General features: G+C 38.7%; 2 protein-coding genes across 2 annotated transcripts; one reads left to right on the forward strand and one right to left on the reverse strand.

Annotated features, from left to right (window-relative positions):
* Window positions 1-565: 565 nt before the first annotated feature.
* LOC144660308 (14-3-3 protein zeta-like) lies at window positions 566-2,439 on the reverse strand. The gene is made up of 2 exons (XM_078520914.1): window positions 924-2,439; window positions 566-892 (listed from the first exon to the last, which is right to left on the reverse strand). Exon 1 carries the CDS (start codon window positions 2,334-2,336, stop codon window positions 1,599-1,601), a length of 738 nt encoding a protein of 245 aa, XP_078377040.1. The 5' UTR covers window positions 2,337-2,439; the 3' UTR covers window positions 566-892; window positions 924-1,598.
* Window positions 2,440-2,811: 372 nt separating this feature from the next.
* Window positions 2,812-23,601, forward strand: LOC144660188 (dynactin subunit 2-like). Its single transcript, XM_078520784.1, has 18 exons — window positions 2,812-2,895; window positions 3,012-3,080; window positions 3,387-3,483; window positions 9,662-9,822; window positions 10,685-10,744; window positions 12,511-12,531; window positions 13,390-13,428; window positions 13,939-13,979; window positions 14,601-14,664; window positions 15,016-15,087; window positions 15,824-15,889; window positions 16,103-16,147; window positions 17,926-18,003; window positions 18,863-18,934; window positions 20,161-20,223; window positions 20,653-20,692; window positions 21,393-21,484; window positions 22,666-23,601. The coding sequence occupies exons 1-18, from the start codon at window positions 2,857-2,859 to the stop codon at window positions 22,771-22,773; spliced, it is 1,227 nt and encodes a 408-aa protein (XP_078376910.1). The 5' UTR covers window positions 2,812-2,856; the 3' UTR covers window positions 22,774-23,601.
* The last annotated feature ends 433 nt before the right edge of the window (window positions 23,602-24,034 follow it).

Raw genomic sequence — 24,034 nt, forward strand, 5'->3', positions numbered from 1 at the left:
GGTGTAAAAATGGTACCAGCGAATTTAATGCTAGGAGGAAACCCTACAATGGACTGGCATCCTATCCAGGGGGAAGTTGTAATACTCCTAGTTGCTTCACAAATAAATAAAAATAATAAATGGAAATTAGCAGTGGCACTTCCACAGGGTGGCCCTTCCCCTACTGTTCCTGATCAAATTGGAATTAAGCAGTGTGGATTCTTGCGGAGGTAGGAAAACCGAAGAAAAACCCTTGGGGCGAGGACAAGAACCAACAACAAACTCAACCCACATGACGCCGGGTCCAGGAATCGAATCTGGGCCACATTAGTGGGAGGCAAGTGCTCTCACCACTGCACCATCCCCACCCCCTTCATGCTACTGAAACTGGGATAAGCAGTGGCCTGACAGGCCACTAGGCTGGAATGTAATTTTTTTATATCCAGGTGAAGGATATAACCAGCATTAAAAAACAAACATTTGGAATAGCTGACAAGACTCTGATCACAGATACAGTAAGAAAGCCACTCTGATTAAATGTTTTGATGTGTGCTTTACAGGGTTTACCATGAGAGGAAGGCAAATCAGAAGGTATCAAGTACAAGCTATATTCATTGGCAGTTTCAACATATCTGTTACAAACTTGTCACAATCTCATTTAATCAATCAGTACTAGGAATGCTTCACAAAATGTACTTGGATGTTTAGATGTCCTAAAGATGATCTACAGAAAATAGTCAGAAATCTTGACTGATCTTCATTCATGAATTAATTGATTTATCCAAGCTAAGATGTACAGTTGTCAAGTTTGATACAGTGGAATGCGATAAATAGTTATCCAATGCTTTTGTGTGGTATACCCATAATATTATCATGGTTTATAATCCATCAAATGTTTCCTTGCGCACCAATACTCTTAACATATCACATGACACAGCCAAAACCAGGAACCATCTAAGGATTCCCATCAAACGACATCCCCCAGTATTCTATTTTGCGTTATACTTTTACAAGCTTAGTTTTCATCTCAATTGCAGAAATCAGAAATAATACTAGCAAAGATTATAAATGCAAACAGAATAATTCTGTTAGCCTTTACATTTGCAGATTGTCTAGGATCCTTCAAATGGACAGCTAGCCTTTTGAAAAAATATTTGAGGAATAAACACAAAAACCACAATCTGGCTTGGAATTGCAATGGTGATTTTTTTTCTTGGACATATTAACCTGTTTGACAAAAGCTTGCATGTTTTCTGCAGTGACCTGGAGTTTGCTATCTAGAAACTGTTCAATTCTCAGAACAGATAATAAATGTAACTCTCCTAGGTAAGTACTTGCACACGTTTTTGTGCCAAATAGAGGTTATTGTCAAATACACACCCGGGATATTTTAGAGGTATACCACTTAAAAGCTTCGAATGAAAAGTACACCTAAATACCTATTGTTAACAAGATTCCTAATGGCTAATGAGCACACTGCTGTTGATTAAATGGCAACTAAATTTACTTCCATGAAAGAATCATTTTTCTTTATCTGTTTTCAAATTTTGAGGGCTGAGGTTTATAAGACAAAAAAAAATATGAGCTTACACGCTTTGCCAAGTCAATCTAGGTCAATTTCAGCCTTCTGCTTCTGGCTCTTCATCTTCGTTTTCCGCCTGCCACAGCGTTAGATTGTCACGAAGAAGTTGCATTATTAAGGTGCTGTCCTTGTAAGATTCTTCTTTTAAACTGTCTAACTCAGCTATAGCATCATCAAAAGCTTGTTTCGCCAACTCGCAGGCCTTCCCTGGGTCTCCTGCGATCTCGTAGTAGAACACGGAGAAGTTGAGCGCCAAACCAAGACGAATAGGATGAGTTGTGGCCAATTCTTCACATGCCTCTTTGGCTTTCTCGTAAGCTCCCTTGGAATCGTCAGCCAATTGCTTCCTAGCATCCGAATTTGATGGTGAAATCTCGACTAGGTAGCGATAGTAGTCGCCCTTCATTTTCAAGTAGAACACCTTAGCTTCGGGAGTAGCTTCTGAACCTTGTGTGGAAGGCAATAGGTGATTATCGATTAAACTTAAGACTTCGTTGCACTTTTCCTTTAATTCCTCTTCGACTTTACTCCGGAACTTTTTGGCCAGCTCTTGTTTATTCTCCTCTGCTTTCGCCTCTAGACTCGACACTATTCGCCAGGAAGACCTCCGCGCGCCCACCACGTTCTTGTACGCCACCGACAGCAAATTTCTCTCTTCGTCACTGAGACCCTTTTCGGAATTCTCCGCCACAGATTTCATGTCTTGTACCATGTCGTCATAACGCTCAGCTTGTTCAGCTAACTTAGCCCGATCAACAAACTGGCTTCTATCCATGCCTTCCCTTTTAAAGTTCCAATTTGTGGTACTAATTCTTCTATTGCAACCTTCCAACAGACGAACGCTTTCCAAGCATGGGTGCTGTCTTCCTTCCAGTGATGCTTGCGTGATTTCTACCAATCACGACCGTAATCTATATCCGGGATATTTTTCAACCGGGAAGACGGGTTTTCGTGACGTCATTGGTTACATTTTGATTCACACCCCTCCCCTTTCACACCCAAAAAAACAGATACGGAATTCAGATTTCCAACCCCCCGTCTCTGTTAGGCACTGTTGCTTTTTAGTTGTGATAATGTATTACCAAACAGCACTAATACATTAAAAAAATATTCACTGTGTTTCTCTTATATGTGCCGTTAGTGATATATGATATATGATACGAATAAAAAATCGCGGTCTCTAATGAACCACCAACCCCCACCCCCACCGCCTTGGAAGGCGCTACCAGAGCTGTCGCTACTACTGGGCAGCGACACAACGGGAGAGAGGTTACTAAGCTGTAAAGAGAAAAAACATGGCAGGCAGAAGTAAATATTCGGAGTTGCCGGGCATTGTAAGTATTTTTAGCTGCATTATTTGACTATTTCGCCCCACAGTGGCAAATACATCCATGTTAACTCTTCCTTTAGATTTCTGATAAAGTATTTCTACGTTTTTCTCAACATTTAGGACAATCAGCCGGATGTTTACGAAACACCCGATGTTGTGGAAAAGTCAGAGCAAAATGGCGACTCTTCGGTAATGAAGTTTGGACTGTAAATACTTATACTTATACAAAATGGAAACTTCAGTGATAAACTCATTTTATTAGACATATTAAGAAACTCTCCGGCAAAATTGGGTCGAATTTTAAAGCCAAGTTCATTGTTCTGGCATGCTGTATATAAATTTGTTTAAAAGGCAATTTAAGGAAGAGGAGGGGTTATTGGAGAGTATTGGGCTTACTTTTTAATGACATTTTTCACCTAACAGTTTTGCAAAAAAACCTGTAGTCTTGGATGAATTATTCAGTATTGCTATGGAGCTGATATTTTTCCTTGTTAGGCACAGAATGGAGATGAAAGTGTTCAGGTGTTAAAGATTGATGCGAAAGAAGCATTTGAGAAATTCAGTGGAAAATATTTGGATCCAGGAGATGCAGGTACGTGTATATAAAGAACCTTATTATATGTCTACAACAGTACGCGCGCTCTGATTGGCTGCTGAGCGGGCATTATTTTCTTGTAATGACCGGGCATTATGAAACTTTTTCTCGGCTCGACGGTTTTTTGAGTTGTGAGTAAAAGCTACAAACGAGGGGGCAAAAAACAACAAAAAATGCTGACAAAAATATAACTATCTTTTCAATAACTGAAAGAAAAATGGGCGATTCCAGAAAATATCCGTACCATACCACGGACGGCTTTTTGAAAATCCGAGGGCAAGGGGGGGGGGGTTCACTAAACTGGAATTCCGAAGGCATGGGGGGATACTTACGATTGGAAGTTCCAAAGGCATGGGGGAGTTTCAGGTCTTGGATTTCCAGAGGAGAAAACAAGAGTGTGTTCCTTGAAAATGCTTATTTTGTGGACTACCAAGTCGCAAATAAGGCACGAACTGACGACCGCGCAGCGGAAGCAGGATTCAAGACAAGTATCGATCGATCAGGCATGTGTTTGCGTTCATTTACAAAAGAAAATCGCTAAAATGTGGGTTCTACATCAATCTTCAGATGCATTAACATTGATGAACTTCTTCATTCGCTCTTTGTTTTCTTGTTAAAGCAGATCCACAAATATTTAGTCCATTCAGTGGAGTGGGAAACTCTTTTGCTACGCTTCGAGACGCCATTTTGAAACACGTGGGTTGGGAGCAACTGCTGACCGTGAAGGCTCAAATCCAAGATGGCGGATATGTCAGTGCACTCGATCGTATTATCTTCCGAGTTTACACACGTGCATCACACGATATTCTTATTTTAATGTTCTGCACCAGTTAAGGGCAATGTAAAATTAATGTAGGTTGTATCTGTTGAACAAGGGTAAGGAGAAAAGTCTTATTTTTTTTACATTTTCATCCCAGAATTTCTTGAGTCATAATGACTGTCTCTATGTACAGATCGAGTCATTTGAAATAATTTTATGTAAAATACGCCACATTGGGCGTATTTGCGAACGCTGACGGGAATTCTAAAGAGCTTGACTAAAAAATGAAAAATCTGAACGGGAGGGGGGGTTAATGATTATGGAATTCCAAGGGCATGGGGGGATAACGCATTTTGGAATTTCCGAAGGCAAGGGGGGCTAAAATATGGAAGCCGTCCGTGGTATGGTACAGATATTTTCTGGAATTGCCCAATATAAGCATACCGATACTTCTTTAGTATGAGCGACGAAGAGAGCCACAGAGGGTAAGAGCGAGTTTTACCTTCAGTGTTTTTTCCCTTAATTATACTCTTTTTTTGAATAGTGCTTTAAGGCCATATAATAAATAACTTATTAACCTCGTCCGTTCGGCCATTACAGGGGAATCTCAGACCTCGACCTTGATGTATTGACCTCGCTGTCACTCAGTCAATACATCACGGCCTCGGTCTAAGATTCCCCTGTAATGACCTCACTCTCGGTTAATAAGTAGTATGTAATGATTTGATTTAGTGCTCTCCTTCCAATAAGTGCCCCCTTACGAATAAGCGCCCCCTTCTAATGTTTTTTGTCAATAAGCCCCCCTATTCCAATAAAGGGCCCCATTCTAATAAGCGTCCCCATTCTTATAAGTCCCCCTCTTCTAACAAGCGCCCTATTATGGATAACTGTCCCTACTGAAGTCATTGACGTCGAATAGATAAACTCATGAACATTCACCGTACCGTACAAGTATATATTGACTGCTAAAATGAACAATTCTTTTAAAAGTAACTGTACTTTCAACAATTTGTTACTGTTACAGTTTCTGTTATTGTTAGTTATTTCAATATTTATTTAAGTTTAAAAAAAATATTATTTACAAGGCTAAAAAAGGTTTTAAAATTTTAATCAAAGGCCCTTCGAGCATCCTCATGGTAATTCGGTGAAGTGCCGTCCTTCACTTTTTTTTTTTAAAATAAGCGTTCAATAATGAAACGGTCTCACTTTATTTACCTTTAAATGCTTATTTTTTATGCGTGAGTGGCATCAATGGGTCACTGATACTTTGTGCTCTCCGGCTCCGTAGCGCAGATTCTATTTCTTTCACCACCAAAATATCGTGTAACCTTAACCAGTCTTGGATGCGCTGAAGTGCGTTTTCAATTACTTTTCTGTCAGTACATATATTGTATACGTACCGGGCAGCGACAAGCGTTATTTTTGAGCAGCCGATGAAATTTGAGAGAAAGATGCACCTGAGCACGTCGTGTTTCTGCTTGCCTCAAAAAGATGAAAAACGGATGACGTGACACGAGATGACGTTACGCGAAACAGAAACGTGCTATGGAACTCGTGTTTTTCCAGTGAGCTGAAACGTTTATTAAATCACATCACATGCGAAACTGGATGTATTTTGTACCTGCTTTCAGTATTAAAGTCAATCTCACTTTATTTCCATTTTTGAATGTTTTCTTTTCTTTCACGGGAGTTGCGTCAATGGGTCATTGATAGTTTGTGCTCTCAGGCTTTGTAGAGCGATTTTTTTACCACTGAAAACGGATGACGTGACGCAAAACAAAAACGTGCCGTGATAGCTGAAACGTGTATTAAATCACGTCACCCGGCAAGCGAATTTGCATGTATCTCATACCTGCCATCAGTAAGTCACAATCTCACTTCATTTGCCTCTTTGAATGTTTTTTTTTTCTTTCTCATGGGAGTTGCGAGAATGTGTCATTGATGGCTTGTGCTCTCAGGCTTCGTAGAGCGAATTTTTTCATCACTAGAATGAAGTGTAATAACCTTTGATCCCCTTTCGCATTTAGAAAAATTTCTTTTGTAAATATTGATCAACCTCGTTTCCGAAGAGAGCGATCTTGGGAATGCAGGGCTGTCACTAATTTGTCAAGTAGGTGGGGAAATGAAAAATGTAGCCGAGGGACAAGATTTTTCTGTTGTAGGTTGTTGGGGGGGGGGGGGTAGGGTTTACGAAACAACAAGAATTTGTTCCTAATACGAATTTGTTTTAATGCAATTTTTACGCCATGGTAACTTACAACTTTCTCTTTCCCTACTCCATTCCACAAGAATCTGACAAGTTTTCGAAAGTTATCGTTTATTATGGGATTTGAAATGGCCTGACTTGTGACTAATGGCGTGACAGAAAAGAGAAGTTGAGGAAGACTGGGAATGAGTGAAAGTCACTCGTGAAAAAGACCAAAAAACATGGCGTCGGGAACGTGTTGGGAACGTCAAACTGGTTTGTTTTTGTTTGTTTTTCTTGAACCAAAACCATTGCTTTGAGAAATGCACATAACAAAACTTTCTGCACTTATGTAGAATACTCAGACAAGCCAATGTTTTGTCATACAAAGTACGTGTAGTAACGCATTTGAGCCCTGTACGACTCAGGGATCTGTGTTTATTGACATGTAGCTGATTAAACAGCATTAAAACAGGCAAAAGGAGAACATACATAATGTTGCAAGTTTACAGTTAACTGATCGCCAATTTTATTTGTGTGGAAAGTGTTCAAAGTTCAACTATGGAAAGTCCATGTGTGACTATTACTGGGCCACTGCGTCTTGCGCAATTTCCTTCATGCGTCATCCAGGCCACTTGTCGATTCGAAGAGAAATGCTGAAGCCCAAACTGTTGTTTCTTCAGTTAAACATATTCTTATTTTGAAGCACAGCCAGAAGATAAGAAGGGATCCAGTTTTATTCGTTTATCCACTTTTGCCCTCCGTTTTTTTTATGACATTTTCAAGTGGAGCCGGAATCTCCGACAACAAGAGAATCCGAATGAAACTAACACGTAAAATCACGCGCTTTCAAAGGAAGATGACATTGTTCAATATTTACGCTTTTTCAATCACAGCCTCAAATGAAATGTCAATCGCTCTCTTTAAAAGGTGAAAAATAATTTGAATTAATAAACTATTGATTTGTCTTTGATACACAATTCTGTTATTTGATGTATTTTTCACTTTCCATGTTTTGGTTTTGTATCAAAGTAGCCGGGGCTCAAACTCGTTGTAGCCGGGGAAAATCCCCGGCCCCCGGCCCTTAGTGACAGCCCTGGAATGAGGTTGGAGAATAATTTGTTTTTGATTGACATGTGCTTGATATGTTTAAAGGACCTTTCTGTCAGCATGTTTACCGCCTAACGCATAAATTAATTGCGGTTTGATATCAGAATGGAGTGAGTGAGTGAAATTAAAGTCTCAAAAGTCATTTTAATACCTTCATTACCATTCGGTAAAAAGGAACCGAATGTTTTCGACTTGTTGTCATCATGTTGTTGTCAAGACAACAAGTCGAAAACGTTCGGTTCCTTTTTAAAATTTAATAACCTTTTTTAGCTTTGTAAATAATATTTTTACCTTTTTAGCGAACATTATTTAAGTTTTGTTTTGAACATTTGGTTGTTTCTCAAAAAATTGAATAAGCGCCCGGTCTCAAATAAGCACCCTTTCTTGAGGTGTTGAAAGTAAATATAAAGCACCGGGGTGCTAAATCAAATCATTATAGTATATGCCAACTCTCCAGGATACAGACCAAATCTCAACGACTCCCACACACCCGGGCAGTTGGGGAAATAAGTGCCGTTTTTGGCAAATCGTCATTGAAGCACCCAAAGAGTTTCTGAATTGTTTTATCCAATCAAAAACTAGCGCAAGCACTCATGAGTACTCCGAAAGCAACCGTGCATACAAATTCTTCATGCTGCTTAGTCACTTCTGGAAGGAAATTGCGGGTCAGTCACTTCTTGGAGAAGTGATGTCGCCATCAACTGGCACTTGTTCCCCAACTGCGGAGTATCTAATCAAACAAAATCAAACCAAAATTCAATTAAACTCAATCAAACACCAATTGTCCAATTGGGTTCAGTAATCAAACAAAATTGAACATCTTATTTGCTGTGAGTTCAATTATCAAACCAATGGAACCAGTTGATCAGCAACAAACGCAAGCAAACTTAATCCAATTTGATTTTGTTCAGAGTGCATCTATTGATGCCTTAAAATAAGTAAATCATGCAGGAGTAATTATAATCAACCTTAATTGATGGAATAAACAAAAAAAATGTCCAAAAATATCAAACTGAATGCAGAGATGTCAACCTGGAAAAAAAATTTAATCCGGAAGATTGGCAATTTTCTAGGTACCATTTCTTAACCCTCAAAACTGAGTAAAAGATAGAGCGCTGCCAATTCATCCACAATATCTCATCAAATATATACAAAAGTACCCCCCAAAATCGGCAAAGTGAGGGTGAAAACATGTATTTCAAGCACTTTCCTTCATAGCCAGGAGATTTGGTAACCTACGGGAGACCAGGAGGTTCAGTCTGTATTTGGGAGACTCCTGGATAATTCGGAAGATACGGTATAGATGGGAATGTGAATATCAAACTGTTAACAGGAGTTCAGTAATCAAACTTTCGATTGAGTATGATTGTCAACCATTTGATACTCAAACGTTCGAAGCCACATGTCATGGATTTGGTATGTCTGCCTGAGTTCTCCAGCAAAATTAATGTTTACTGCATTTTTTATGGATAATTATGATTCCTGGTCCTGAAGCAAGAATTGTTATATAGCTAGAAATTTTCCCCCAACAGCACGCACTCTTATTGGCTAATTTGAGGTCACATGACATCTAACAATAAAAACTGTTTCCTGGTAAAAGTCTCCGAGCAGGCAACATTGCAAAATCTCTGACATCAGAGGGTAACATTGCAATGTTGCCTGCAAATGTTTACCAACAGGCGCCTTTTTTCTTAGTCTTAGTTGTGCTATATAACAAAACACTTAATGACTTATCCTTCTGAAAACCAGTTAATTTTGTTTCCCTTGGGAACAGTCATTTAGTGTATAATGTTTGATACTCATCAAGTGGGAAGAAATATTGTTCTGAGCGTTCCAAAAGGATCAACGGAGAAATTAATAATCCTATACAACCCTACAAGTTAGGACCATTTTAGTCGCCATGGCGACTTAAATTTTGGAGCTGACGACTTTATTGGAACCGAAATCGCCAGCTTGGTGACTAAAATTGAGAAGAAGGATTGATAGTGTGAGCTTAATTTAGGGAGTAACATTTTTCACTGGCGACCAAACTTGAGCAGTCGGTGGCCAAATGACCACTAAGGAAAAAATAAACTTGGAGGGTTGCTATAAGATCTAAGCTGTGTTTTGTAATTCTTCAGATTTTTCTGGGCAGTGTGGTCCTCGGCAAATGCAAGGCTATGCTACGAAAACTGAGTATGAAATTCTAGGAGAAGGAGTGGCCAAAGAGACACCACAGAACAAATTTAACAGGCTTCAGCATGAGATCCGAGAACTGGCAGAGGAACTCGAACAGATAAAGGTGTGTATGATACAAAGCATAATAAATGCAACACAAACTTTAGATGTCACTAGGTTACCTGTATAAAGGTGAAAGGTAAAGCCTGCTGTAGAGCTAAGTGTCTCATGAGACTGAGCTTATGGGTATTCCGGTTTCTTTTGCATTAAGCAGCTAGGAGTATTTCTACTTGCCATGGATAGGATGCTAGTCCATCACAGGGTTAATCTCAGCATTAAATTTGCCGGTACCCATTTATACACCCTGGGGTGTATCTGGGGTGTATAAATGGGAGAGAAGCACTATTAGAGTGAAGTGTCTTGCCCAAGAACACAGCGCAGTGCCTTGGCCAGAGCCTAAAACCTGGACCACTCGATCTGGAGTCCAGCATGCTAACTATTAGGCCACCATGTTAGTGCACCAGCAGTCATGCCTAGAGCATGCAACACACGCCTTACTAGATCAAATAGTAATTCAGGCTGTGTGCAGTACTCAGTGCGCAAGTGTAAAACCACTACCTTTCAGCAATCCTTCATTAATAGATCATCCCATGTGTGGAACACATGGGATGATCACTTTCCGGAACAAACTCTTGTATTATTACTCTACTGCACTGTCCAATTGTTACTACCCAGACGACCCGTGTACTTGGAAGTCAGTATGCCCAACCTGTAATTCCTGCTGCAGCTTACTCCACCCTATTTTATGCTGTTATTAAAGCTTTGTTATACCTTTTAGCTATTTTATGTCTTAGGCCCGCAGTAATTGGCCCTGCTGTTGCGGGTTCCCTGCCTTAAGTTTGCTGTTAGTTGTATGTGTTATTTATAAGGCGAAGCTAATAAAATAAAAATAAAATAATAATATTGTCTGCCTTTGACTGCATTAGGGCACAGTACAGGATGAACAAGAAGAAAAGAAACTCTCACCAGTTTTGCTGTCACAAGAGGTTAGTACCTTTTTTACAATAACTGAGAGAATTCTCACTGTGGGAGAGCTATGGTTGATGAGAGTTAAGACAATGAATCAAATGACATAAACTGTAATGTGATGAAATGTAAATTTCGAAAAAAAAAATCAGAAATTGTTGCAACTTTTCCACAACCAGAATCTGGCCAGTGATGAAATGTAAACTGGAACATTTGGGAAGAAATTTACCACACATTCGTCAGCTTCAAGTGCAAAATTGCAATCTTATGAGCTGTCTCACATGCGTTCAGTTTCGCACTGATTTTCCATTTAGAGCGGTTTTCACTTGAGTGTCGAAAGTAATTCGCGTTTGTATTGGTTTTGCATTACTACGCTTTGTGATTGGTTTAAAAACCTCGCGCCACTTTCTCAACCAATCAGAAGTAAAACCAAAACCAATCATGACTCGCTCACGCACGTTTTCCCACGCTTCGTGTCGGCTACATGTATTTGCTTCGAGTTTTGATTGGTTTACTGGCTTGTCTGTGTTCTTTGTGATTGGCTAGAGTGATTACTTTGGTTTTGGTTTTACGACACTCAATTGAAAACTGCTCTAATTCATCAGTCAATTTTCAGTTTTATTGTAGAAAACAAATCAACCATGTTTTTCCATGGTCTACACTCGACTTATAGACCATAGAAATGATGCCATAAGATGTCCAAATCTTTGCACTTGAGTTTTGAACATTTTATGGCATCATTTCAATGTGTGGTCTATAAGATTGTAGACCATGGAAAAATGTGGACGATTTGTTAAATAACAATTAAAAACAACAATCTTCATTCTCTTGCTTTAAGTATTTACAACTGGACTGGCTCGCAGGTAGCTAGTACTAGTCTTGGCAGGACTTTCTATTTAAGTTTAATAAATTATTGCAAATTATTTATTACCAGTATATATAATTTTGTTATACAGTAGAACCCCGGTAACTCGAACTCGGATAACTCGAACAACCCCGCTAACTCGAACATACTTCCATTTCCCTTGGATTTGAACTCACTTTTAAGTCATTGTTACTCAGTTAACTCGAACTCGGATAACTCGAAAACCCCGCTAACTCGAACTAAATTTTGTTTCTCTTGATTAAAATTTGGGTCAAATTTACCCCGATAACTCGAATTCCGGTACTTGCAACCCGCCACGGTTGCCCATTGATTAGAGCAACAAAACAGATCACCTATTTGACAGCCTTTTTCCACTCTTATCCTAAGAATTTATGATCGTATTAGAGTTTCTGACGAGATAAGTTTAATTTGCACTGTGCTGTATACTGAGGTGCTGAAAAATCAGTAAGCTGTATCAATTATTAACTTGGCAAATTAAATATTCAATCTACCCCGATAACTCGAAACCCCGCTAACTCGAATGGTTTTTCATTTCCCTTCAGAGTTCGAGTTACCGGAGTTCTACTGTATTGGATTTGGAAGCTTTCGAGGGGATATTTCATTATTTCAAAAATAGAGTCACTTCATTTCACTACTCCATCACACAGATCAGTTAATTCTCAGTTTTGGAAGTGGAACTGTCAACAGTGCATAATTTTTAGAATTCAAGTCACTTCAAATTTTTGCCATTTCATTTTAACTTAGATGAAAGATTTGCAATGAGAAAAGACAATGTCCAAATTGTGTGATGTTTCCTTATCTATTGTGTCACACAAAAGTTTTAACAGTTTTACATCATAATTACTGGTAATGCCTGCTTGGGATGTTTGATTTGTAATTCTATATTTTTTTTCATTGTAGGTACAAACTCTTCAAAAGCAGGTATGGTACATGACGTTATTTTAAAGTTCCTTCTTATTGTTGTTTCTAATTTTCGTTTATTCTTGGAATTTCCAGCAAAGTCTATAATACTCCTGTTACCACGTTAAAAATTCCATCGCATACCAGTCCTCTATTTCCCAACATATGCCCTTGGTTACTTAAGGCTACGAGAAGCAGGTGTTTTAAGAGCACAGAATACGGAATTCAATAGAGAACGATAAATGTACAAATATCAGGAGCATAGGAGTAGTGTACGGCTGCACTTGCAAAGTCATACAGTGTTTATGATATGTATATTATAGCACAACTAAAGTAAAGCACATGCTCTTATTGGTTTTAGTGCGCATTCTGATTGGCTAGAGTCACACTCCACTATCACCTTGTGCGACTCTTATGCTTCTTTAGTGCTTAGCAACCTCCCACATACATCCATAACTCAATAATGTATGCTGTAGCATTTACCTTTTATCAATTATAGTTTATATGTAAAATGAATTTAGCTCAAAATGATTTCAAACTAAAAAATAAAACTTACGATAAAAGCTGTTAAAATTGATGCTAAACATTTTCGATCTGTTCAATCATCATCAGAGCATCAATTTTAACAGCTTTTACCTTAAGTTTTATTTTTTAACTTTTTATAGGCAAAATGTATACAGATTTCAAACTAGTTTGATTTGTATTTTCCTTTATTCCAGACTTATTATCATGATCTTTAAACAAAGAAAATATAAAGCAAACTAGTTTAGAATCAGATTCAATTTGATGTGAAATTCATTTTAAGCTACAGCATGAATGTAAGCACAAGTTTGTTGTAAGCAGGAGAGAAATCACACATGTCTGTGTTTTCCATTTTAGCTTGAAGATTTACATCTGGTAAATGTCCTTGGGAAAGAGGTATTTTGAGCTAAAAATATTGACTTAATCTTAGTAATTGATTGCCCTACAATGCATAAACCAGTAATTAATAAAATTATTAATTAATTAATTAATCCTAATGCAGGATCTTTGTTAAAATGATTGCTGTACAAAGCTGGCATTGTATACTGATGTTAGATGCGGCAACATTTTGTATTTATCTTTCAATATCTGGAAGAATAGCCAATTTTACGTTGAAACATTTGGTCATTTTCTCTTTGAGAGAGGCAGTGCAGAAATTAATTAATTAATGTATGTACTGGATTGTAATTTTTTTTACACAATACAGAAAAAAACTTGACTAAAACAAATCAAATGCAATTTGGAACAAGGTGAAAGATCCCAGTGAACCACCGTGCACTGTGGCCAAGTCTGGGTGCGTTTTGGGCTAAGTCTCAGGTGTTAAATATTTTTGTAAATGACATTGTTAAACCCAAATTTCTCCTCTACCCAGTATTCAAAGATCTGTTTATTTTTTGTTACCAACAGGCTTTGACAGTGGCCTCTACACCTCAAGCAGGATTGTCGCAGTAAGTTGGAGTCAGTAGATAACAATAGACCATGAATATCAGACAAGATAGATGTCTGCTGGGTAGATTCCTCCCAAAATAAACTACAGTCGACCCCCTACTAAGCAGCCACCTTTGGGGTTAATAGGGGTTTGTCATAATTAAGCATAAAAAAATTTAATTATTGCCAGGTAACCCTCATATCATCTCTCAGCTTAGTGAACAACAGAATCATGTCAAGGCAATAAACAAACGTGTGTTTGAATTTTGTATCAGTCGTCACTTCCTATTTCAGGCTCCTATCTGACATTAGCTTGAGCAAATATTAAAGACCAAACTATGTGTATTAAATTCTTGGTAGCCACTTGATTGAGGGAAACATTTTTAGCTGCCCCCCCACCCCTCTTTTCAATGTTGCACCCTTTGTGGATAAGGCTTTTTTGTGCAATATGTTTGAGAGCTCAACATTGAGACTGTAAGGGGGGGGGGGGAGAAATGGTAGAATTTGGTAAACGCGCGGCCACTTTTGATGAAGGTTGCAGCATACCATCCAGGTTGCATAGAACTCTGCTTGCTGTAGAAACCAGTGGCTCCTTATCTGAGTTTGCTGTGCAAAGTTGATTTATTTTGTTCTCTTTCCAGACGCCTGCAGACACAACTTGAATCTTTCAAAACTGCTGAGGCAGTAGGTGGAAAACAAACCAAGGTGATTATTTACTTTTTCTTCATCATATTTGCATCTATGATGACAAAAGGCATAACCTTTCTTTTACTAGTGTTTATATTTGCTAGGAATCTATCATAAAGATATTAATTTTGAAGTAGCTAACAAATGATGATGATGATGATTATGAGGACTAAATAAATAGGCCAAAAAGGCTACAGAAAATGATCTCATAAATTACCCCACCTCTTATTTTGAACCCAAGTTATGAGTGAAAAGATATGGCCTATTTTCAAGTTTTGATGTTAAGTTTTACATACCTAAGTTTTTTTTAACATTATTTTGTTTTGACTGAAACTAAAATTATAGTCTATTTTCTATTATTATTTGTAGAGTGATGATGGTTGTGTTACATACGAGTTGTTTTACAAACCAGAACATGCTAAGTTCAATCAGCTCTCAAAGGTATGTTCTCTCTTGTTGGAAGTGTTAAGGGAAAGATTACAACCTCAGTATTACAAGCTTATTGTCATAATTTTTTTTCCAGCAATAATATTAATTATAATGGAATGAACTGTGTCTATAAGAGAAAAACTCAGAAAAAAATTCTGAGTTCACAGACAATTATATTACACTATAAATGTCAGTTGAAAAGCCACTCAGGGGAACCAATTCAGTAGAACCCCAGTAACTCGAACTCTAAAGGGAAATGAAAAACAGTTCGAGTTAGCAGGGTTTTGAGTTATCGGGGTCAATTGGATATTTAATTTGCGAAGTTAAAAATTGATAGTTTACTGATTTTTTAGCACTTTAGTATACAGTACAGCGCAAATTAAACTTATCTTGTCAGGAACTCTAACACGATCATACATTCTTATGAAAAGAGTGGAAATGGCTGTCAAATACGTGATCTGTTCGTTGCTCTAATCAATGGGCATCGTGGTGAGTTGCAAGAACGGGAATTCAAGTTATCAGGGTAAATTTGACCCAAAATTTGATCAAGGGAAACGAAATTTAGTTGGAGTTAGTGGGGTGTTTGAGTTATCGAAGTTCGAGTTACCAAGGTTCTACTGTAGTTGCTTTGTACTTTGGAACATAGAGATAAGACTTTAGTACTGACCTCCCCAGTGAGTATGCTTTGCATTGTTAATAGTAGCTCACCAAGCTATTTTAAACTGCTGATTTACAATTTTTTTCCTAGATCAGTGAAATGGAACAGCGGGTACAGAAACTGGAGACAGTTCTAGGCAGTGACCCAACTCATTTGGTAGGTCACTTTTTTGTCTTGGGACTAGGATTACCTTGTTACGGCAGAAATAGGATTATGAGTACAGAGCGTGTTCCACTGGCTTGCACTTCGCACTTGTTCTACTATTCGAAAGAGGGGACTGTTTTAAGTCTAGAAGAGATTTGGACTTGTATGTTACTCAAAATGATACTAGTTGTTGTAATGTAGTAAAATATCTTTCTTACTTCACAGTCTTCCATAACTGCAGATCTTGAAATAAAGGAGAAGAATTTGTTGGTAAGTTCAATAATAACTTCCTATCCTAGTTTGTTAGTTGTCTTAAAATTGTCTAAAATTGACAGTTAGCAAAGGTAGCAGCCTGCACTGCACCAGCAATGATGTGTTACTAGGCTTCATCAAATCCTAGAATTGGAGCAGACTGTTGGAATCCCAAATTAGCTGTTTGAGAAAGTACTAAATTGCTCATGTATTCGGCATGATTTCTTCTGTAACTGGCATGCTTTTTAAAATAATTAACAATTATTTGCTTATTTATTGTTTTAGTATAATTTTCAGTGTTGAATATCAAGAACTGCAAAATTAGAGTAGAAAACGTGAAAATAACAGGCACAAGTGCTCGCTTGCAAATGTGTAAACCAGTTTATTTTATCGAGTGAATCCGAAGTTTAAGCAAAAAAACGGGACAAAACAAACACTACTCACAGAAAGAAAGATTTCTGGAACCCTTTAATTGTTGGTGACTTCTGAACAGTTGTGTGATTCCCCTCGAAATGAGCAACACTGAACTAAATAATGTTTCATGGCCGCGTGCGATCTCCACAACCACCTTGTTTACGATCAATTTTAATGCCTTGAAAACCATCTCTTGAAAATGTTTTCGGTCCAGAAGCCTTGGTAGTGTACTTGCAAAATTCCCAGTGTTTAAAACATCCAGGACTTTGGGTAATTTCTTTCAATTGAACGAAAATTTCATCAGCAAACACCGCCATGTTTACTTGCCTGGGTGGCAAAGTTGGCATGGCTTGGTAGCCAAGCCCTGCAATGCTATATTCACCGCCTAGCATGGTGAATATAGCGTCATAGTCCGAGCCTCTCGACCAATCAGAATTGAATTCACCTCAGGAAATTATACTAATAATGGATACAATGAAGTGAATTTTTCAACAGTGACATCTTTGCTATTTACTACACACTTGATGATTTCAACATTGCTGATCCCAGCAGTATGCAGGATGCATGTTACATATTAACCTAGTTAATGGCCCAGCTCACCACGATTCTCTCATAGCTCAGTTGGCTAGAGCGCCCAACCGATATCTGGGAGGCCATGGGTTCAATTTCCATCAGGGACTCAGATTTCCTTTTTGTCCCATGCTCGAGTCATTGTTGAACAATTCATCTCCATTGTATCACCAAGCTTAAAATTTACCATCTTTATTATTTGATAATAGATTAATGATCTTAATGTTTTTAATAAGCAACTCTAACCCTAACCCTATTTTGTGCAATACCCTTTGACTCATTCCACATAAGGTGATTCCCCACCAACTCTGCCATTCTCATGCATCTTCAGGTGTGCTGTAGTCTTCCTCTCTTTTGTTTCCCCCTGTGAGTTTCACTCTAGTGCCCTCTTGAGTACATGTGCATCCGGTCTCCTCAGGGTGTGGCCAATCCAACCCAAAGCTCTTTGTCTTATCTCTTCAACTATCAATCTCTGCCCTCTTTGTCTTTGTTTTCAAACAAGCCAGCACCCGCCAGAGCACCAGCACTATATGGCCAGCTTGGCCAAGCAATCAGGGAGCCTGGTCACAGCCGCCTACTCTTCCAGTCGCAGACGCCTCCTTCAAACCATTATTGAAATCCCTGCTTCTAGGCCACCAAATCTGCAAAATGTTTTCTCAGGCTCTTATTGATGAACTCGTGAAACTTCTGTTCCAATCCCTTGGACAGCCTCCAAGTTTCAGAACCATACAGGAGCAATGAAAAATAGTAATGATAATTAAATAGAGATTGATGTTTGTGATTTACGGTGAAATTCTATATTTTGTTAACAGGCTGCGGCATCAGCTCTTGAGGCCAAAGTTGCTTTGCTAGATGCTAATCATATTGAGCATGTTGATGCACGTTTACAGGTAACCAGCTTAAGCTGATGTTGTGCTTTATTGATTAAGTAAATTCATTTCAATTTGGCATGTTAAACGATTCAAAATCCTTTTTTCCAGCTTATTGAAACCTATTAGTGTTTTTTTTTTACTTTCGATACCCATAATTTTATGTGACTTTTGACAAAGAATTCATGTATGTCATTAAAAAGACAATTTTTGACTACTGTTTTCCGAGTGTGAAATTTTACAGCCCTCTCAAAAAATTATATTAAATATACAATAGCTATATTACATTTAACATACTGTAGGTATTGTCTGTTGATAATATTTGTAACAGTTTCAATTTGGAGCTCATGGAATTAAACTTTAAGTCAACAAAAACTGATGGAGCTTTGTTGCCGTGTTTCTGTGTGTACCCTGTATTTTGAGGTATTCTTTTAATGTTGTATCAGGCAAAGATGATTTTAATAAAGTGTGTTTATACCTAGAGTGGAATCCTAATTTTCTTGAATAATCAAGAATGAGAATTGGTTTGAGTCTTCTGCTGAGTGAAGCAAATCCAAGGGAAACGACTTTTGGTTCGAGTTATCAGGAGGTTCAAGAAGTTGATATTCCACTTTTTACCATGCCATCAGCCAATCGGAATTCAGGAAAGCTGTAAATTCGACAGTATTTAACTCAAACTTCCCATCGTGCACTGCAATCTTATTCTCGACGAAATTTAGTACGCATATTTTCTATGGCATGGTATAAAATAGTTACTTAACACTTTCTCATGGTATACTAATCTATGGAATATCCCACTTGTCACTTGTATTTTCTCGGTATACACACAAGCCTTTATCCACTCGAAAGCATTGCATAACTAATATGTATCTTTTTTTAGGGAATATTACACCATGTTAGTGTTTTGACAGAGAAAAAGGAAGAAGCTGAAAATGCAGCGAAGCAGAGCAAGGTAAATAGAAACTTGATGAGCTTGGTAAACAAAGATATTGTTCAGTCATATACAAGCCATTTATACTAGGCTGTTTCAAAAGTACTTCCTAGCAGAAAGAGGTAGAGTAGAAAAAGTGACAAGGGATGGGAGGGGAGGGGCTGGGGAAGGTCTGGGATGTATGAAGATAGTCTGGACACAGCAACTGAAGCTGAAGGATACCCTCTATGATATGTGACTGTTACAAATTTTATTCAGGAGGGTCTGGCATGTTAAAGGGACTGTGTCACGGATTTTAGGCAAACTTAGGCTTGTGAAATGACCAAAAAACTCAGTGAAATATAAAAAATAACGTTTTAAAACAGTGAAGGGACATTTCAATAACACAGCAAATCAAAAGAAGGTCCGGATGGCAAAAAATGAAGAAGATTGAAATGGATTGCACTATGGGTTTTTGAAATGTGGTCCGGCGGAACAGTTTTCAAAGTTAGTCTTGTTTGCTTGTATCTTTAAATTTTAACGCCCGGGAGACACATTTGGTTACAATAAAGCTATGGTTTTGTCAGTTAGGTCCATAGAAGTAATTCTTTACAAACATTAAGTTTCATAACAAGTATTTGGCAAAGCTAAATAAAATAAACTAAACTCAGCCGTGACATAGTCCCTTTAAGATGAGTGTTTCTTGAAGGGGGGACAGGGGGCAGAAACCTGGGAGTCAAGGGGATGGAAACTCTACAGAAGTCAGGGGTATAAAGGGAAGGAAGTGGCATCCCCAAGGTTGTTGGCATAAGGAGAAATGGGAGAAATTTTTTTCAATATCGCATAGTATTTTGTAATAGAAAAAAACAGCATGAGACGGAAAGGTAGGAATGGGAAGTAAAAGGTACAGGAAGTGGGAAGTTTACACCCCCCTGTCCGGCCCCCTTTTCCACCCGACCCCCCCCCCTCCCAATTTCTTGTTGAAGTAAAGCAAGTCAAATGCTACATTCCTCTACCGCCCAATAGGAGACTTTCACTTTCCATTACGCTGATCACGTAAATAGATGTCCAAGCAGAGCAGAAAGGAGAAGGAAGGAGAGACCGACAAAGGACACGGGGATCACGAGGAGGAAGGGGCGGCCGAGAGAGAAGACAACAGGAGAAGCGACGAAAGCAACCGAGAGAGAAGACACAGGAGGAAGACGGCACAGTATAGACATTCCTGGTGTTTGTAAATTATAACGTATCTATTAATTTATTTTTTTAAGGTGACAGAACTTTATGAGCTTTTGAACAAGTGGGATTCCTTTGTAGATGTTGTTCCAGATCTGGTATGTGTTGTTACTTGGTAACACTTATAAGAAGAAAGGCTCAATTGTACACAGATGACTGACGGGAGCGAGACAACGCATGGTGTGATGAGGGGCAAAAAGCAGAGAGGAGGAGGCAGATGAAGGCTCGTAGCTATTGGGCATTTTCATAAATACATAACACAATTATTATAATAAAACCATTAAATTTTTGTTTTAGGATAATGAAAGTGACCTCCTGGTTGGTAGATGTCTGTTTTTTTCTCATGCCGTTTTGGCAGCCTAACCTCTTCAATTGACAATTTAAATTTAAAATTTTTCCAAAAAAATTCTTATCATGACCAAACATTGGACAACCAAAGTCTTAACAAGAGGATATTGAGCCATACAAGTAAAAGAACACATTATCTGTAAGCTGATCTTTACATTTTGGTGCCTTTTTCGTTTTAGATAACAAGACTACAGTCCTTGAAAGCTCTGCATGAACAAGGTACAAATAATAAAATTTCTGTAAAGCTTGTTAACCCAAGCATCATTAGATTCTTGTGTGAAACCAAACTACTAGGAACCTGAATAACTGTAACTTCAGGTTAGAATTGTACTACATTGTATCAAGCGAGGATGACCAGAAGAGTTATTGTGACATTTTGCTGTAACAAGTGTATGTCATGTTGCTTAGCAACCCTGCTGGTCAAGGAAATACAACTGTTGGCTTATGCAAGTTTTAAATACATAATGAGAACATAGCTGGCTTCGCATAATTTGTTGGGGAGGCCAACACATTTCATTTTCCATATCCTATTTCTACACCCGACAAAAGCAATGAAGTCAATTTTAGCCCCTAAAATTCCAGCTAGAAAGCCTTCTAAGAAAGGCTTCAAATTCCCTATGTTCCCTATTCCTCATTTAAGACCGAAACGGCTCAAAACCATACCCTTTGCGGCCACGCCTACCTATATAGCTTATATAAGGGAGTGCTTCATAAAACGATTGACTGATTAACATCGCAAGAACAATTATATTACGCAAACTCCGTTAAAATGTATATTTCTCACTTCGTTTGGTTATATATTAAATTTCAATTATACTGGGAGGCCTATGCCCCTGTTATAATTGGGATTTATGTCCTTTCTAAACCTCCTCCCACCTTCCTCCCTGTCGCCTTATCAATTATTTTCCATTCATTACAGCAAGTCAGTTTGGTCAGTCACTATTAGAGCTCGACTCGTCCCAGTCTGCTTTAAACAGCCAGATGCACGGCCAAGCCAAACTCCTCAATGAGGTGAATATCTGTCAGATCATTTAAATGCGTCTTTTCTTGATTAATATCTATTTAGTTCCAAGTATATCGAAGAGCTAGCGCACGGAACGTCGTTTTCCTCACGGTGGTAAATTTACTTTGTCAACCGAAGTAACCCCATCCTCGGAGTACCCAGGGGCAGTTAGTCGGGGCGACGGGTAGATCATCGGGACGACGGGATTCGGGTGACAGTTACAACATAGAGCGTAACAGCCCCTGGGCACTTTGTCTACCGAACCAGTTCCAGAAGCGTTTGAACTCCCTCTTTCTGATTGGCCAGAAAAACAGTTTTTCTGTTTACAGCCTCTCTATTTTTTTAACGCAAAATTACGCGAGAGAAACAGCGAGCGAAGCAAGTGCGAGTTTTGCGCTGATGTCCAGCTCTCTCGCTACTCTTTCCCCGCCTTCAATGATCGAAGTAAAATACGAGGAAATAGAGGGTTGTGGACAGTCTAGACGCGACTAGGAGAATATTGCTACCACCCCCCCCCCATTCGGATGGGTTGTCAGTGCATCGCAGTGTACCCCCCCCCCCCCCCCAACACTTTTCCAGGTTACCTGAGAATTAATCAGTAGCCATTTGTAGAGCTGGGTGGACAGAGGCACTGCAAGAGTTCTGTGTCTGGGCCGAATACACACCACTATTATGAAAAATTTTTTAACAATTGCGTAGCGTTTTGTACGAGATGAAATATCATATTTTTAATTTTTATTGACGCTAAAATTTTCGGTATGATTTTACCTATTTTTCCGCTATTCTCTTTTTTTCGGGGTGAAAAAAAAAAATAAACAACACCATTTAACACAACACTATTACCCACAACACACCATTTTTTTCATTCCACACCCCATTTTTTTTCTTTTATTTTATTATTTTATTTTTATTCACACCACTTTTTTTTCTTTTTTTTTTTTTTTTTTTTTTTTTTTTTTTTTTTTTTCACCCCCTTTTTTTTTTTTTTCTTTTTTTATTATTTTTTTTTATACACACACCACTATTACCCTGGCCAGCCAACCCACTAACTATTAGGCCACCACGCCTCTATTTTAAGATCGTTGAACGCGCTAAAAGAACCTCGAGAGAAAAAAAGTGGGCGTAAAGGGTGGCATCTATTTTGGGCAAAAAAATTCCAACTAAAGTGAATCTAAGTTTTGACTTTCAGTTGGAGGACAGCTTCAAGTCCAACGTGGCGGTCATTGAATCCAACTGTGAACGAGTTGAAGCGCGCGTGAATGCTCTTCTTGAAAAATTCGAAACTAAAGGACGGTGATGGATAGATAAAGAAGAGGATGTATACATTAGATATACTTAACAGATAAATTAGATAAAAATACTGGTCTTTATGGTTTATTTACGGTGTTTTGGAAAAGATGGAAAAGATGGAACAGTTGTCCCCACGATGTATTTACTTCAAGAGTTCAAGTTTCCTAACTGTTAAACCCGGGAAAATTTTTCTCTTAGATGGAAGCGGCAAAAGCCGCAAATATTATCTGTGTAACTCAACAACGCATATCGCGAAGTGTTTTCCCACAAAGTTTTGAACGGCCAATTGGGCGTATTCTAAACCTTGCAGAATTACAAGGCAATCACGCAATGTTTCTCCAGGGGACAATGTTGCGTGACATCCGAATCATCTAGTCTTTTCGTGAGAAGGATTCTGGGGATGTGGCAGGGGGTGGGGTGGGGGGCAAATTCTCGGAGATTTACCCGAAGAGTTTCCGACTCTTATTGCCCAATCAAAACATAGCACGAGCACTCCGAAGTTGGGACATCACGTCAGCTTGTCCAACCCCCCCCCCCCCCCCTAAAACGTCGGAAAAGACAGCTTTTATTAGTAGAAATGCTGTTTAAGAGAATTGTACTGTTTCGAAAGGTTTCTTAATGGCCAGAAAGATTATTTATTCTGTCGGTTCTTTGATCCGACAATCTGTATAGGGAATAGTTGGCATAACTAATGGAGTTTGGCAAATTATGGGTGGGTTCGCGTAGGTTTGTCCCAATGACTAACGAAAGAGATTTTAATTTTCTCGATCATAGGTACATTTTAAACATTATTCACAAGTTGAAATGGCCTATGTTGCATTAATTTTTAGCGATACCGTATATTCGATAGACCCTGGGCGCATTGGACCTGAGGGTGGGCGATGAGGCTGGGCGAATCACAGAGAGAGACGAGAGAACTGAACGCGGACGAAAGTGATGAGCAGACAAAAAAAACCTCGGTCTCGGGAAGTCTCTCAGTAGTACAGTCAATTAATCTCAACTCACAACAAACCCTGTGCCCTCAAGAGGGGTGGCGGTGGGCGCATGAGGCTGGGCGCATTCGAGGTTGGGCGCTTATCGAATAAATACTGTATCTGGGCGTATACGGCTCTGTAGGTAGAATATAAGACAATAAACTTAATTACAACTGAAACAATATTGTCCGCGTCTTTTTCGTCTAACTGTAGGAACACCGGGCAAAAATTCCTATAGCCAAAGCTGAAATTTATCTTTAGTGATCAATTCCCTAACATTCCTAATCTGAAAGC

This window comes from Oculina patagonica, chromosome 7, assembly GCF_052425735.1.
Source record: "Oculina patagonica isolate OP01 chromosome 7, crgOcupat, whole genome shotgun sequence".
Taxonomy (NCBI): domain Eukaryota; kingdom Metazoa; phylum Cnidaria; class Anthozoa; order Scleractinia; family Oculinidae; genus Oculina; species Oculina patagonica.